This window comes from Xenopus tropicalis, chromosome 8 (assembly GCF_000004195.4).
Source record: "Xenopus tropicalis strain Nigerian chromosome 8, UCB_Xtro_10.0, whole genome shotgun sequence".
NCBI lineage: Eukaryota > Metazoa > Chordata > Amphibia > Anura > Pipidae > Xenopus > Xenopus tropicalis.
Window position 1 is genome coordinate 62721172 of NC_030684.2, and position 15311 is coordinate 62736482.

The 15311-nt window shown below is 33.9% G+C and overlaps 1 protein-coding gene across 6 annotated transcripts in view; it reads right to left on the minus strand.

Annotated features, from left to right (window-relative positions):
• dach2 (dachshund family transcription factor 2) overlaps nt 1-15311 on the minus strand; it is a 323436-nt gene that overhangs the window by 73616 nt on the left and 234509 nt on the right. For all 6 annotated transcript variants that reach the window (XM_031906819.1, XM_018096094.2, XM_018096093.2 and 3 more), the window contains 2 exon segments: nt 4382-4534; nt 1219-1391 (listed from right to left, as the gene is read on the minus strand). In XM_031906819.1, the coding sequence (XP_031762679.1) occupies nt 1219-1391; nt 4382-4534 (326 nt within the window).

Below are 15311 nucleotides of genomic sequence, written 5' to 3' on the forward strand. Positions count from 1 at the left end.
AACCAATTGCTGTGGCTACAACAATTCAGGAAAGAGGTCTATAGTTTTATTCAATGCAAAACAAGAATCACAGCTGTACTGTTTATGTAATGGAACCCATACATTGTTTTTTGTTTAAACACTGTTCATACTTTCAAGGGCTCATTTGCCAATGCAGCACAAATAAGAAGCATTGGAAGCAATTTATAATATTTACCCACCATGCAGTGTTTTTCCCAGAACTCCATCATCAGTGTGGGCATACACTCAGGGGTATATTTATCATGCTATGTAAAAAGTGAAGTGAAGCATTATCGATGATGTTGCCCAGGGCAGCCAATCGGCAATTAGATTTCAACTTAAGCAAAGCATCTGATTGGCTGCTATGAGCAACATCACCGGTAATGTTTTACTCCATTTTTTACACTGCATTATAAATATACCCCTAAATTTGCAGGTGGTGTGCCAATATAAATGCAAATAAGCATCCATTCTGGTAAGTCTGGCACAATATGGAATATATTTTTATTTCTGAATTTGTGCTCAAATAGCTCTATGTAGGTACCTGCCACTGACAACAGCATTAGCATCTAATTCATTAAATGTAAGTCACTTGCAGCTATTGATGCAACCAGCTAAGGTAACCCTGGCATTACCTCCAGGTCCAGGCTGATAGTAACTCCAGGGTTCCCTTCTCCATGGGGTGCACTGGCACCTGCTGTAAGTTGCAATGGAACATATATATATATATGGAAGCAAGGACTTGCTCACACAATTTTATATCCATTTAAGCACTTTGCACTTGTGCCTTTTAGTGTTAAAGAAATGCATATGTAATTCTTGTCGCTTTTCTGTGTTATTACTGGGTTTTGCAAAAATATCTGCGTGTGATTGAAGCAGTAGCATATTTTCCTGTTTAACAAATGATTACACACCGACTGCCACCTCCCTCACATGGCTCTGTCAAATGACAGTGTTGTTGCTAACATGCCTGCATTGGCAGTGTAATTAGGGGCACCCATCACCTGTAATTCACATTAACACATTCCCAATCACATTCTGCTGTTAACAAATGTTTCACTTGATCTGTGCCCAGCACAAAGACATAGCACACTACAAGAACAATGCTTGTGAGATAGCAGCAGAGATTTCTTCCCACTTGCACATTGCAGTGCTGTGAATCGAGAGCACTTTAAGCATCCCAGTTCTGCAGAGCAATTCCTTTGCATTGATCCTTACCTTTATAACAGAGGCTCCCACTCTGGACAGAGGACTGTGCATCTGGGCAGCTGCAGCCATGTTAGCTATAGTATTTAGGTGATTCATCTGATTCATTGCCATGGCAACAGATGCAGGAGGTAGGCTGACTGGAAGGAGGGGGTGGGGCATCATCATAAATGGTAAATCTAATCCTAAAAAAGAGATATTTCCAAGCATTAGTGTACTGTAGCATATGAATTGACCGGAGGGACACAATGATTACTACCGATTTAACAGATTTTGTGTATTAAGAAGGCTGTTTTCTAGCCTTTACTTTTCTAACACATTGCTTATTACTATTGTCAGTTTTATGCTTCCCCTATTAACATAATGAGGGGTAGGAGAAGACTGGCACTTGCATATTTAAAATTAGGGAACTAATAAGTTACAACATTATTGAACAAACCACAACTGAATGAATCACACTTCAAGGACTTAATAACTATTTAAACTTAATGTCATCAAAGTTCCAACATTCTATAGTGTTTATTAAAATCTACAGTATGCAGAAAACATAGATGCTCATCTTTTTTGTTTTAATGTATATATACAGTACAGGTATGGGATTCATTTCTGAAAACTCGTTATACAGAAAACTCCAAATTACAAGGTCAACTTGCACAGGCTCAATTTTAATCAAATAATTCAAATCATTTTTTTAAAAATGATTAACTTTTTTGCTGTAACAATAAAACAGTACATTGTACTTGATCCCAACTTAGAAATAATTATTCCTTATTGGAGAAACAATCATATTGGGTTTAATTAATGTTTACATGATTTTACAGTGGACAAGAAATGGAGATTTTGGAAAGACCCCTTATCCAGATACCCAGAGGTCCCAAGCATTCTGGATAACAGGTCCCATACCTGTTCTTTTTCCAAATGAACACTTAGTCAGAGCAATATGCTGTATATTAGAGCAATATCAGTTACACTTATATTTAATAGTGTCTAGAATAAGAATTGACATGACCACATAATGGAACTTTATAGGTATGCAACTAAACATGGAATGGACAAATATAAAGAAACAGATTTGATCTAGTTTTGCATAAGAAACGTGTTTACAAACAGTTGACAAGTTTGTACAGTATATGATTGGCTAATTCTAGTTTATTACCAGTATACCAAAATAAATCATTTAATTCCACTATCACTTCATTATTCTCACACAGAAATGAAAAGCCAGTGATTAAACAGAGAAGGCGGAAATGAGGAAACTAAAATAAGATATAAAAACCAGAAAGCAACATCAAACAATAACTTTTCCAATTTTTAATTTGACTGCAAGAAAGTCAGTTAGAAAAATGACAACAATATGAATTTGGTCCAGTCCAGCTATTGTATGTTCAGAATACAATGACATAGCAATTGGCCCAGAAGTCAGCCTATCATCATTGGTGTAATCTGACCATCCAAATGTTCCCCAAACTGACCAAATGCACTGCATAATATGTCATTTGTACATATACTACTGATATGTTCTTCTCAAGAGCCCCCCTCTAACCGAGCCCCAGGGAAATGTCCCTTAAAATAGCCCACAATAGCCCAAAGCATTATATACTGGAACACAGAAATGAGGTGGAAGGCAAATATTACATTCAGCGCATTTAGAAATATGCTACTCTGCCATGATATGTATGCAAAATGTGTAAAGTGCTAATCATTTACAAGAAAAAAGTTCTTATTCATACAGTTCAGAGTTTCCATATATTCTAATTATTCATGGATGCATTTAATTAATTTGTCTAGAATATACAGTCTGTAAGAATACGTCTCTATATCATTTGATTTGGGGCTAAAATTAATTTTGGAAGACATCTCTGATTTTATGTTGCCCACATAAATTGTTGAATTAATCACAGGCTTTTCTTTATGATGCACTTCATACTATAATTTTCCAATAAATTATACAAGGGTCTAGTGCTATATTAAATATGATTTTAAGACAATTATGTGTCATTATCATTGCAATCATTTTTGTGTAACTGTTCCAACTTCTGTACTTAATAATTTTCTACAGTCTAGAAATTTGAAGGACATGTGGCCCTCTCTGTCCTACTTTGCACCCTTTCGTAGCCGGAAGTTAAACCAGCACATCTCCAGTTTTTTTAAAGGAGAAGTAAAGGTAAAAACTAAATAAGCTTTGTCAGAAATGTCTATGTAAATACAGCCATAAGCACTTAAAGTAATGCTGCATTGAGTCCTCTATCAAAAGAAACACAGGGTTTCTTGTCTCTCTTTTAGGGCTCCTTCACGTTTGGGGCTCAAGTCTGCTCAGTTCTCTATTCTCTCCCTCTCCTCCCCCCCTTTCTCCTGCTCCCTCTCCCATAAGTATGCATAAGAACGCACTGCCCAGACCCTTAGGAATGTGTGATCTGAGCTTCCAACAGCTATAACTGTAACAGGAAGATACCAAGACCAAGCTAAAATGGCAGCTGCTATCAGAGGGAGCTTCTGGGGCTCTTTACTCAGGTATAGTAATGCTTTCTGCTGAATAAATATAGCCTTCTAGGTGGCACTAATGGGGTGAACCTATTGGTGGTAAAATGCCAAAAGGACTTTACTTCTCCTTTAAGCTGTCTTGCATTACATGTTTCTAGGGTTTCTCTTTATATTAAAGATATTAAAAATAAGTATCCTCTATTAGCTGCAATGGGCATTATATAATTTAAAGTGTGTTCTGTGGTTTCAGGTTCTGACAAAAAAAGTGGTTTCCACAGTTTGGGTCTGAACCCCCTGGGGGTGCCTGGAGTAGTTACAGTCTAAAGGCAAATTAGAATTTTATTTTGCTCAACAGAAAAACCAGATTAGGGCATAATTTGGGGTGAAAATGCCCTCCGGGATATTTTTTTTGCTAAATGACTGATAAACCTGTATTTTCCTATATCTGTAACCTTGTTTATGAGCTAATCTTAGCCCTCCAAGGAGGACTTATACTGAAAAGTCTGGAAAGGAACATATACTAAGTGCAGTTGCAGGGCCGCTAAACTGGCCCAGTCAGTTGCGCAATAATAATTCCCATTTCACTCCTTGAACTACTGTATATCACCTAGTCTAATTAAGTGTCAACATTTTAAAATCATTGATAAATATTAGCAAACAGAACATTCTTTGTTATATTATTCACCATACTCACTGTTGGCTAGCAAGTGGTTTTGCTGGAGAGGACTTAGTGGATGAGCACCAAGGCTGGCTTGACCTGACAGAGTGACATGTCCTATGCCATGCTGAGATCCAGTTGTGATCGGAGACTGCAACTTGTCTTTGTCCCATGAAGATTCACTTCCACCTGCAGGACAATAGTGCTATACATATATAATTATGCTTTTGTACAAATGTACATTTATAATAAAATAATGTATTTCTAATAATGTGATGAGCATATCTGTCCCTTTTGCTTTTCTGAAAAATTTGTGAAACCTCTGAAAATTTCATGAAACAGTAAAAATTCACACAACGCACTGAAGTCAATAGGTGACAGCATTTTTTAGTGCAAAATGAATTGAAGTCAATGGGCATTTCTTTATTTTTTTTCTTGCTGCAGTCTTCTCTTGTGTATTATTGTGATTTCAAAAAAAAAAATGCAGAGTTTCAATGCAAACCCATGCCTGGCAAAAACTTTTGAAGTGGGGCCACGATGTCGTGGGCAGGGAAGAGGTGGGCAGTGATGTCACAGGGCGGGCTATGAGTCCTTATGAGTCCTGCCCGGTTTTCCTAATTTGGGAAACTGGGCAGGATGTTTTGACTTGGGCAGCCCTTCAGAAAACCAGACTGTCCAGGTCAAAACCGGACAGGTGGCAACCCTAGGTAGTTCTTTTTTTTTTTTTCAAATATCTTTTTATTTGTTTTTCAAAAAATAAAGGGATACAGAAAGGAAAGGGGTAGGGGTAAAAAGGTAAGTATTTACAAAGCAAAACATAAATTGTCACTTATACATTGTACTGTTACATTTTATCTGATACCAGTTGTTAACTAGATATGTATATATTTGTTTCACAGAAAAGAAAATTAGATTACGGTAAACATTTCAGAGACATGTTTAATTAGTTGTCGATCAATATTAACTATTGTATATTATAGTTTCATTTTTAGAGGTGCAATTTGGAGATATCTCACTGCATATTGGATTTTTTTTGGTTTAGATAATCAGACCATGCTCTCCAATTTTTGAAATGATTGAATGCGTTGTCTATTTTGTAGGCAATTGCTTCTTCCATTGTTTTAGTTTCATTTAGTAATTGTATCCATTCTTGTATTGTAGGTATTTCTGTAGTTTTCCATTTTCTAGGAATTATTGCTTTGGCTGCTGTTATCATATATTTAATCAATGGAATTTTTACTGTCTTCTTTTTGGTATTGTCAAATAGTAACATTACTTTTGGAGATGTGAGTTTTATTTCATTTGGGAATACATAATCAATTATCTTTTGGATATTTTCCCAATAATTTTCAAGTTTTTTGCATTTGAACCAGATGTGTTCGTAAGATCCTTTCTCCATATTGCACCTCCAGCACAAGTCAGATACATTATACATGTTTTTAAGTTTTATAGGAGTGTAATACCACCTGGCCAATATTTTATAGTTAAATTCCTGGAATTTTGTTGAAGTAAAAATTTTACTGTTATTTTGGCATATTTTCTCCCATAATTCTGGCGTAGGATTTATATTTAATTCGTTTTCCCATTTGTTTGCGAAAGGTGTTTTGTCTCTATTTTGTTTTATTAACTTTTTGTATGTAAAGGATAATGCTCTAGTAATTCGAGATCCTCTCACGATTATATCTTCTAACCAGGTAGGTTCTCTTTGTATTTTCAATATTTGTAGCGTATTGATATATTTTATTATTTGGTCGTATATTTCTTTAGAAATAATATTTGCTCCTAATTTATGGTTTATTTTTTCCAGAGATAAGATTGTATCTTTTTCTATAAAATCTTTTATTCTAATAATTTTGGTTCTGTTCTCTTTCTCTGGCTCAATTTCTTTGATTTCCATACCTGGTGGGAATTCTGGGTTATTCCATATAGGAGTTAATAAAGACGGATAAGGTGAGAGATCATATTCTTTATTTACTTTATACCACCACTTTAAAGTTGTATGGACTGTTATGTCTTTTTGTGTAATTTTTGTAGTTTGTATTTTTTTTGTCCAGATTAAGGAAGATAGTGTCTTAATGTTGTCTCCTCTCTCTGCATTGTTGGTTGGAGAGAGATAATTTTCATTGTTCCAGGATATTATTCTAGCTAGCTGTATTGCTTTATAGTATGTTTCTATACAAGGTAATCCTAGCCCACCTATATCTTTAGTTCTTGTCAATGTTTCATATGCTATTCTTGGTTTTTTATTTTTCCAAATAAATTGAGAGATTTTTGTTTTGATTTTATGGAAAAAAATTCTGGGTATATCTATCGGCATGTTTTGGAATATATACAATATCTTGGGGAGGATTAACATTTTAACAATGTTAATACGTCCTACCCATGATATACAAATATCAAAACATTTCTGTATATCTTTGTCTATCATATTGAAAATTGGTATATAATTTTTCTGGTATAAGAGTTTTTCGTTTTGAGTAAGATATACTCCTAAGTATTTTATTTCTTCTTTTGCCCATTTAAATGAAAAGTTTTGTTTTAAATTATGTATTTTTTGGTGTGGTAACGTAATATTAAGAATTTCAGATTTATTGTAGTTTATTTTAAAGTTAGAGAGATGACTAAAGGTATTAATTTGTTTCATCAAATTTGGCAATGTGATATGAGGTTGTGTTATATAGAATAACAAGTCATCAGCAAATGCCGATACCTTGTGTTCCATGTTGGAGATTGTTATTCCTTTGATGTTGGAGTTTTGTCTAATAGAAATTAAAAGTGTTTCGATAGTTAGAACAAAGAGAAGTGGTGATAATGGGCACCCTTGTCTTGTTCCATTGTTGATCATCAATCTTTCAGATAGTGTTCCATTTACTCTGATTTTTGCGCTAGGATTTTTGTATAAAGACATTATTCTATCAATTAGGATATTTCCAAAACCCATTGCATGTAGTGTATTTTCCATAAAAAGCCAGTCTATTCTATCGAACGCTTTTTCAGCGTCCATTGAAATAATTATCGCTTCTTTCTTTCTATTTTTCATGACTTTTATTATGTTTAATGTTCTAATTGTGTTATTTTTTCCTTCTCTTCCAGGTATGAAACCTGACTGATCAGCTTGGATCAATGATGGTAAGTATATTTTTATTCTATTTGCTATTAATTTAGCAAATATTTTTTGATCTAGATTAATAAGGGATATTGGTCTGTAACTTGAGCATTCATGTGGGTCTTTACCTTGTTTATGAATTAACGTTATGTGGGCTTCTTGTGATTGTTCAGGAATGTTAGATAATCTATTTTGTGAGTTAAACATGGATAATAATATAGGATTTAGGATATTAGAAAATGTTTTATAATAGCATGCCGTAAATCCATCCGGGCCTGGGCTTTTCCCTATTGGCAGTTCTTTTATAACTTTTGAAAGTTCTTCAATGGTAAAAGGTCTGTCTAGGTTTTTGGAGGATGTCCTATCTAGTTTAGAGATATTCAGAGATGACAAAAAATTTTTTATTTTTTCTTTTGTTATTTCCTGGGTTCTAAGGTTGGTTTTTTGTTTCTTTAAGTTATAGAGACTAGAGTAATACCCATGGAAGCAGTTGGCTATGTCTGATGTTTTATTGACCATTTGTTGTTTATGATTTTTCATTTTTAATATATATGACTTAGCAAATTGTGTCTTAAGCATATTTGCCAAGTGTTTTCCACATTTATTACTGAATTCGTATATGTTGCGTTTTACTCTTAAGAAAGCCTTGTTTGATTCAGTATCCAACAAAATTTTTAAATTTTTTCTTTTTTGAGTTAGCTCTTGGTATGTATTTTCTAATTGAGTAGCTTTGTGTTGTGTTTCTAATTTACCAATTTCTTTTAATAATTTGTCTATTTTTTCTTTTCTTTCTTTTTTACAGCGTGAACCCAAGGAAATTAAATTACCTCTTATTGTACATTTATGTGCTTCCCATCTGACATGTTGTGATGTCTCATGTTCAGAATTATCAATAAAAAATTGTTTTATTTTATCTGAAATTTTCTCTCTGTGTGTTTCATTATATATAAGACTTTCATTCAATCTCCAATTATAATTTGGTTTTAACTCAGTAGGTAATCTAATTATCACTGACACTGGGCAGTGATCAGACTGAAAAGAGTTATCAATTTCTGTTTTTTGGACAATATCTAGGCATTTATGTTCTATAAATATATAATCAATTCTGGCATAGTTTTTATGAACACAAGAATAATGGGTGAAGTCCCTATCTTGAGGGTGAAAGGTTCTCCATATATCTACAAAGAGATTTAGTTGTAATGTTTGGTTTAAACCTCTAATCATTGAGAAAGGTAAGTATGATTTTCTGGATGATGTATCTAGAAAAGGATTTAATGGAGTATTAAAATCTCCTCCCATAATTACTATACCTTCTTTAAAACCTTTTAATTTATTGAGAATTCCTTTCATAGTTTTTAATTGGTCTTTATTTGGTAAATAAACATTGCATAATGTAATTTTTTGGTCATATAACATACCTTTAACCATGATACATCTACCATCTTTTCTTGTATAAATATCAAGAACAGAAAAGGGAGTATTTTTATGAATTGCTATTAGTACTCCATTTGTTTTTTTATCAACATTATTTCCCAGGTATATCTTATCATAGTTTCTGTGATGAATTTTAGGCATATTTTTTTCCTTAAAGTGAGTTTCTTGAAAGAATAGTATTTTAGCACCCATGTTATTACAATGGTTAAACATCTGTGCTCTTTTTATGGGTTCATTTAAACCATTTACATTTACAGATGTAATCTTAAGTTTCCCCATATTGAAATATTGGGTTTATGCATACAAACTGTATAATATGTCTCTGAAGGGATATTGCATTTTCTAATGATCTTGGTATCAGAGATAATTGCAATGAAGGAAGAGAAAAATGAACTATATACAAATTATGACATAGAACTGTCAGTGCTGCGTTAATCCCCTTACTTTTCTGGTTAACTGTAGATTGTTTCATAGCAGCAAATTATCTATAAGATAGATTTTTTGTAAACTATCTTTATAGTAGAGGGGGGAAGTGGAAGGTATACCTGTACCTTGAAAAGAAACACCATTTGTTGTGGCACAACAAATTCTACCCTGTTAATAGATAGTATAACATCAACTTTATAATACAGATAGTATTCCCTGTATTAAACTAAAATATGAAATGAGAGTTAAATTGTACAGTGTAACTTCAAACACATATTTAAGTACACTATATTAATAAGGCATATAGTGAAAACATTTTTTTTTTTTTTTTTCAGACCATTAGTATGAGATATAGCTGATATTAAATCAGTTAAACAAATTATCATGAGTTTAGTTTAAACTTTCTACACTCTGAGGAGCAGAAAAAGCATTATTTTTTACCAGTTTATTTATCTGCTGTTATCAAGTTTCGCTTTTGTCAGATAAAAAGGATATTTCTCTGTCTTTTAATCTTGGTGTATGAGGAGATCTTCTTGGATGCTTCAAAGGTGTACTCCAAAATTCTGTTGCTTTAGGAATATTAGCGTCTGATGATGGTATAATGTCCCATCCAGGTAGTGCGATTCTCTCAATGTCCAATCTTTTACAGAAGTCATCAGTGTCTTTTGGATTTCTTAGGATAAAAAGCTGGCCATTATTTCTTACTGAAAGGCTGAATGGAAATCCCCATTTGAATTGTATTCCTTTTTCTTTTAGTAGATCCGTGAGTGGTTTTAGTTGTCTTCTCTTGTTTAGTGTTCTCCATGATAGATCCTGGAAAAGTATAATTCTGCTATCTTCAAATGTAATGTTTTTCATTTCTCTTGCTTTCATCAGAATGGTTTCCTTAGTAGTATAGTCATGTAATGCACATAAAACGTCTCTTGGAGAATCTGGAGGGGCATTTTTTGTTTTTGCCACTCTGTGGTATCTGTCCATTTTTATTTCGTTGTTTAGATCTTTACTAAGGATGTTATTAAAGATTTGCTGTAGTGACCCTTTGAGTTCTCCCTGTGAAACTGTTTCTGGGATTCCTCTTATTCTTATGTTTATCCTTCTGCTTCTATTTTCAAAATCCTCCATTTGTCTTTCAAGCTCATCTATTTTTTCAGCTTGATTATGTACAGTTTTGTGTAAATAGGTATTGTGTTTGATCAGTTTTTCATGGTTTTTTTCCATAGTGTCAGTTCTAGCACTTAGGCTTATTACATCTTTTTTGAGATCTCTCATTTCATCTCTTATGGCTGTGGTAAGTTCCTGCAACATATTTTTAATTTCTGCTTTAGATGGTAAGCATTTTAGGTAAGATCTTATGTCTTCCTCACAATCGCTTTCTGACTCTGAAAGTTCTTGCTGACTTTCTGTGTCTTTATCTAGCATGCGTTTTCGAGCGGGCGCCATCTTGGATTTTACACGCAGCTCAGTATTATTATCAAAATACTCGGTAGGTTCTTCTAAATCTTTAGCGATTTTACTTTGTTTTAGTTTAGCCGTTTGTGCAGGTGTCTTACCTTGCTTTTTCATTTTGTTAACAGGGTGTACTGTGTTGTCAGGGTGAATCTGGCCACGGAGCTCTGCTAGTGTGCGACCATGCAGGCAGACAGCAAGCCACGCCCCCCCAACCCTAGGTAGTTCTAAGACTGTGCTACTATGAAACAGGTCTTTGTACTGCTCTGTCTGGTACTGCAAACCATAGTTGCATAAAGTTACACTTAAAATACTCAACTTGTTTTAAACCTATATTTACTCCTCACATCAGAAATAAATGTCCTCATGAAGGTGCCTATGACAACCACAACACTGCAAAATCTTGCTTGCTATTTTAACCTTCTATAGCTACTGCTGTCCCTCCATTACCGCCGATAGCCATTTTTCTTGCCTTTACACTACCTGCTTCTGTGGTAGTTGTCTATGAGGGGAAATATACAAAATTATACTATATTCCTTCTTATCTGATACATTTCTGCCATTTTCGGGACCAATTCTCAGCAGATTCACAAAAGAATACTATGTGCATTTGTTGGGTGAGGAGACTGTATGTTTAAATATGGCTGCAATCATAAAAAATGCAGGAATGGACTGCTTTACTGCTACCTATACTGGCTTTCACAGCATTCCACTTTATAAAGTTTTGTTCAAAAACATAAACATTTGACAGATTTAGTGAGATGTTCAATTTTCTTTTGGCCTGCTGTAACAGACATGTATGTTTTCTATTAAGTGGGAGTTTTTATAATGAACTATCTTGTTGTTGGCTTAGTCTACAAATCAAGGCAAATACATTATATGAAGGTGACTTTATTTTATCTTTCTTTTGTTATCTGCTTTACACTAGCAATGCTATTTATTGTCCATATGTTCCATGACAGAAGAGATATAATCTGGACAGGTGCAGAGAATATTTAGGAGAGCTTAATAGCTTGAAGGATGCACAAAGAAGATATCAGAGGCCCTGCTCATTTAAATACATATTCTGCAATTAAAATTCAGCATTCTCTCTAGGCTTGAGAAGTTTTATTTACAGAAATCACAAATGAAATGTGAAATTAGCAGCATGTAAGCAAATCTAATATGAAAACACAGTCACCCGAACAGTGCACATCTTTATGAATAAATATGAATCGGCATGTAAGTGTTCCCTTTGGGACACAAGATTCCTCTTGCTATGCTTTATGACAAAAAAATTCTTGTGTTTTTTTTATTAATAAATTAAGAGAGATGCATTTTAATTTACAAATAAACACACAACAGAATAAATGAAAATAAATTTTCATGAGAAAAGAGAAAAAAATTTAACTTTAAGAGGCTGATTAACCACCGTTTGAATTCAAGTTTTTTCCATGATTTCAATTTTTTTGCACTAAAACTTCAGAATTAAAATAAGGGTTTCCCAAACTTGAAAGTTTGATATTTAATAAGGGAAAACAATTTAAAAAATCTTGCAAGTTCATGTAGAATTCAATGGGAGTTGTCCTAGGCAAAATGTAAGTGAATTTTTTTAGTTCAAGATATTTTGAAATATTAGCATTTTTTGAGAGTTTGTCGACCCATAAAATAATGATGAGTAGATGTGTAAATTCAATGTTTTAATTTTTTCACAGTTTTATTCAAGTTTTTTCTATTCTAGTTTGGTAAAATTTGTAATTTATTCTAAAGAAAAAAAAACTTCTAAAATCCACAAATTCGACATCTGATTTACTAAAACACATTTTTTTTCAGATTTTTGTTTGTTTAAAACCACAAAAAAAAAATAATTTCAACGATTGGCAGTTATTTATCAAAAGATCTGAACTGAAAAAGTTTGAATGAAAAATAGTTGCGGAAAAGTCCCCCCACTTTGTGGATCACAATGTTTTCACATTGACGCACAAAAGTCAGCGTCAAAAAACCAAAAATCTAAAAAAACCACGAAGCAAAGAAAGATCTTTCAGTTGTAATCTGCCATGATGTTGAAAGGTTTAAACTGGTGTATTTTCAGATTCATTATTGTCACATAGTAAATCTTGGACAAGTGGCGCTTTTTTTCCTGCAACAAATTTGGTGGTAAAAAGACCGATCTGAAAAAGTTGCAGTTTAGTAAATGCCCCCTCGTATTTACAAATATTTTTTTTGCAATAAATGACACAGATTAGAAAGAATTTGTTAGTGCTGTGTGATGTTTAACAATAAAAATTACATACATATTTTTTTCTTAAGCAATGTAGAGCATAGCCCTACTTTACAATCTCTCAGTAGGAAATTCTCTGATCGCCTTGCTTACCCCCTTCAATTTCCCAGAAAATGTGGAGAATGCAAGTTTAGTAAATAGTAGCATTTTACCTTAAATAAAGTCATAACAATTTTCTTTAGAAAGGAAAAGTGCATTTATTTGCTACAGTCCACAAACTTTGCTGCCAAAGGCAGCCATGATTTAAAGCACGTCGAAGTGTCACATTGGAAAAGTCCAGTGATAGCTTTACTGGGTTAGTTCCAAAAATGTATCAAGTGGTTCAGCAGATGTAATTACTGCTTAGCCCTGCCAAAGCATTGAAATGTGCCCATTAATTCTGCAATTCCCAATCTGTCCATCAGTCAGTCATACTTACAAAATATGTCTGTCACTAGTTAGGTGAAGTAATCTTTTGATAATTATGTAATGAAAAGCTGACGACGCGAGCCATGTTCAAAAGTTTTTTTTGTTTTTTTTTAAAAAGTCAGTGTGGTGTTAGACTTAACACATAACATCAGTACCCATTATAATAACTCTAATTTTGTAACATTTAAATCCATAAAATCCAAGCTTATGAAGTGCACAAGGCCCAAGGTAATTCTACTAGTTCTACTAATTATTTTTACTTCATCAACAAGACAATAAAATGTGAAGAGTCAGTCATTCTGTGCACAAAACATTCATTCCGCATATTCACATTAATGTCTATGAGCTGGAACTGCCATACTGCTTGCCTTGCCAGCAGCTTTCTCCTTATCATTAGAATAGTGAAATCAATACCACTACACAGCTCGTCTGTGTCCAGGGGAATATGTCTTAGCTGAGGCAAGCAGTACCATAGCTCTCAATCATAATGATAGTTCTTGCTACTTCTCAAACTCTGTAAGGCTCATTTATGACCTTCAAGGCAGTGTGCAAAGTGGAGGAAATTGGTGCAATGCACCTGTTTGTTGCACACTGCCGTCTTTGTATTGTAGAATTGCTAAAGGCTTCTGTAGCTGCCCCACTGAATACAACACTGCCTGGGTTTAACAGTACTGCATGAGGGGTGGGTGGGGCTGCCACATAGATGATCCTACAATCCCCCAGCCATTCCCCTATCTCTCACCTACATTCAAGTCATTCAGATGCACAAGTTAAAACCCACTAGAGGCCACAAGCCACAATGGGCCCTGCCTTCCCTATGGCAGATGATAAGTACAGGGCTGCAGTGGAAAAAATGCATTGGAAAACATCTTATCTGTGTAGTTGTTCCTTTATTAAAGGTGTATCAAACAACATGTTTACGACCTAACTGATCTCACCCGAGGAAGGACTGTGTTGCATCTCAAATGAAATAACAACTGCACACGTAATATTGGGACCTTACATACTGGTTATTCTGATGCGTCTCATTTATAGTTTTAGAATGATTTTTTAAAATAATGCTATTGTTTTAATTAACCAGATGCAGTACCATTCCCATGTTATATCAGTTTGTGTGATGATCAGCTAACATCTTTAAAGGCCTCGTGCCCCCAGATCTCCATTTCATAATAATCCATCATTACAAAAGTTACAGTAGCACAAATTATGTGAGTGAGCCCTGCCAATAAAAAAGGTCTTCTGGAAGGAGTGCCAGGAAAGGCAAGGCACTAGGGTGCCCTACTTAATGCTTGCTTGGGGCAGGCAGGTACAAGACACAAAAGAGATAAAAGCAAGTGTGCTGGAAATGGGGCTTTAAAGGCCTACATTGTACAGTTGTATGTCCGTTATTTAGCTTCTTTTAAGTTCCTCTAATTGATAAGAATGTTCAAATACTTGTAAGCTCAGACTAAATTTTAAACTGGACTAACATTTATTTTAATTTAATGCATATTATTTAGAATACATGCATTCAATTTCTTTGTATAATACTCATTATTTATTTAATAAAGGTTTCCATTTACAATGATATTTGGATATATTAATTTTACTTCATTTTAATAGTCCATTAAGTTTGTCACCTTATCCATTATCTGGTAAATAAAATCATCTGGTAAAGAGTATATTAATATAGGTGCAATTAAATTGGTTTTGAGACTAGAGGAAGTAAAAATGAGATTAAAACTTCTTATTTATTGTTTAAGAGAATTTAATCTATTGGTACTAAGACAATGGCACAGCAGGCCATGATATACACAAGGTAAATTCTCACTATGTAAAGCTACACATACTAAGGGTACATTTAATAAAGATGTACAGCATACAAACCTTCCTGCACCAGTCCAGCT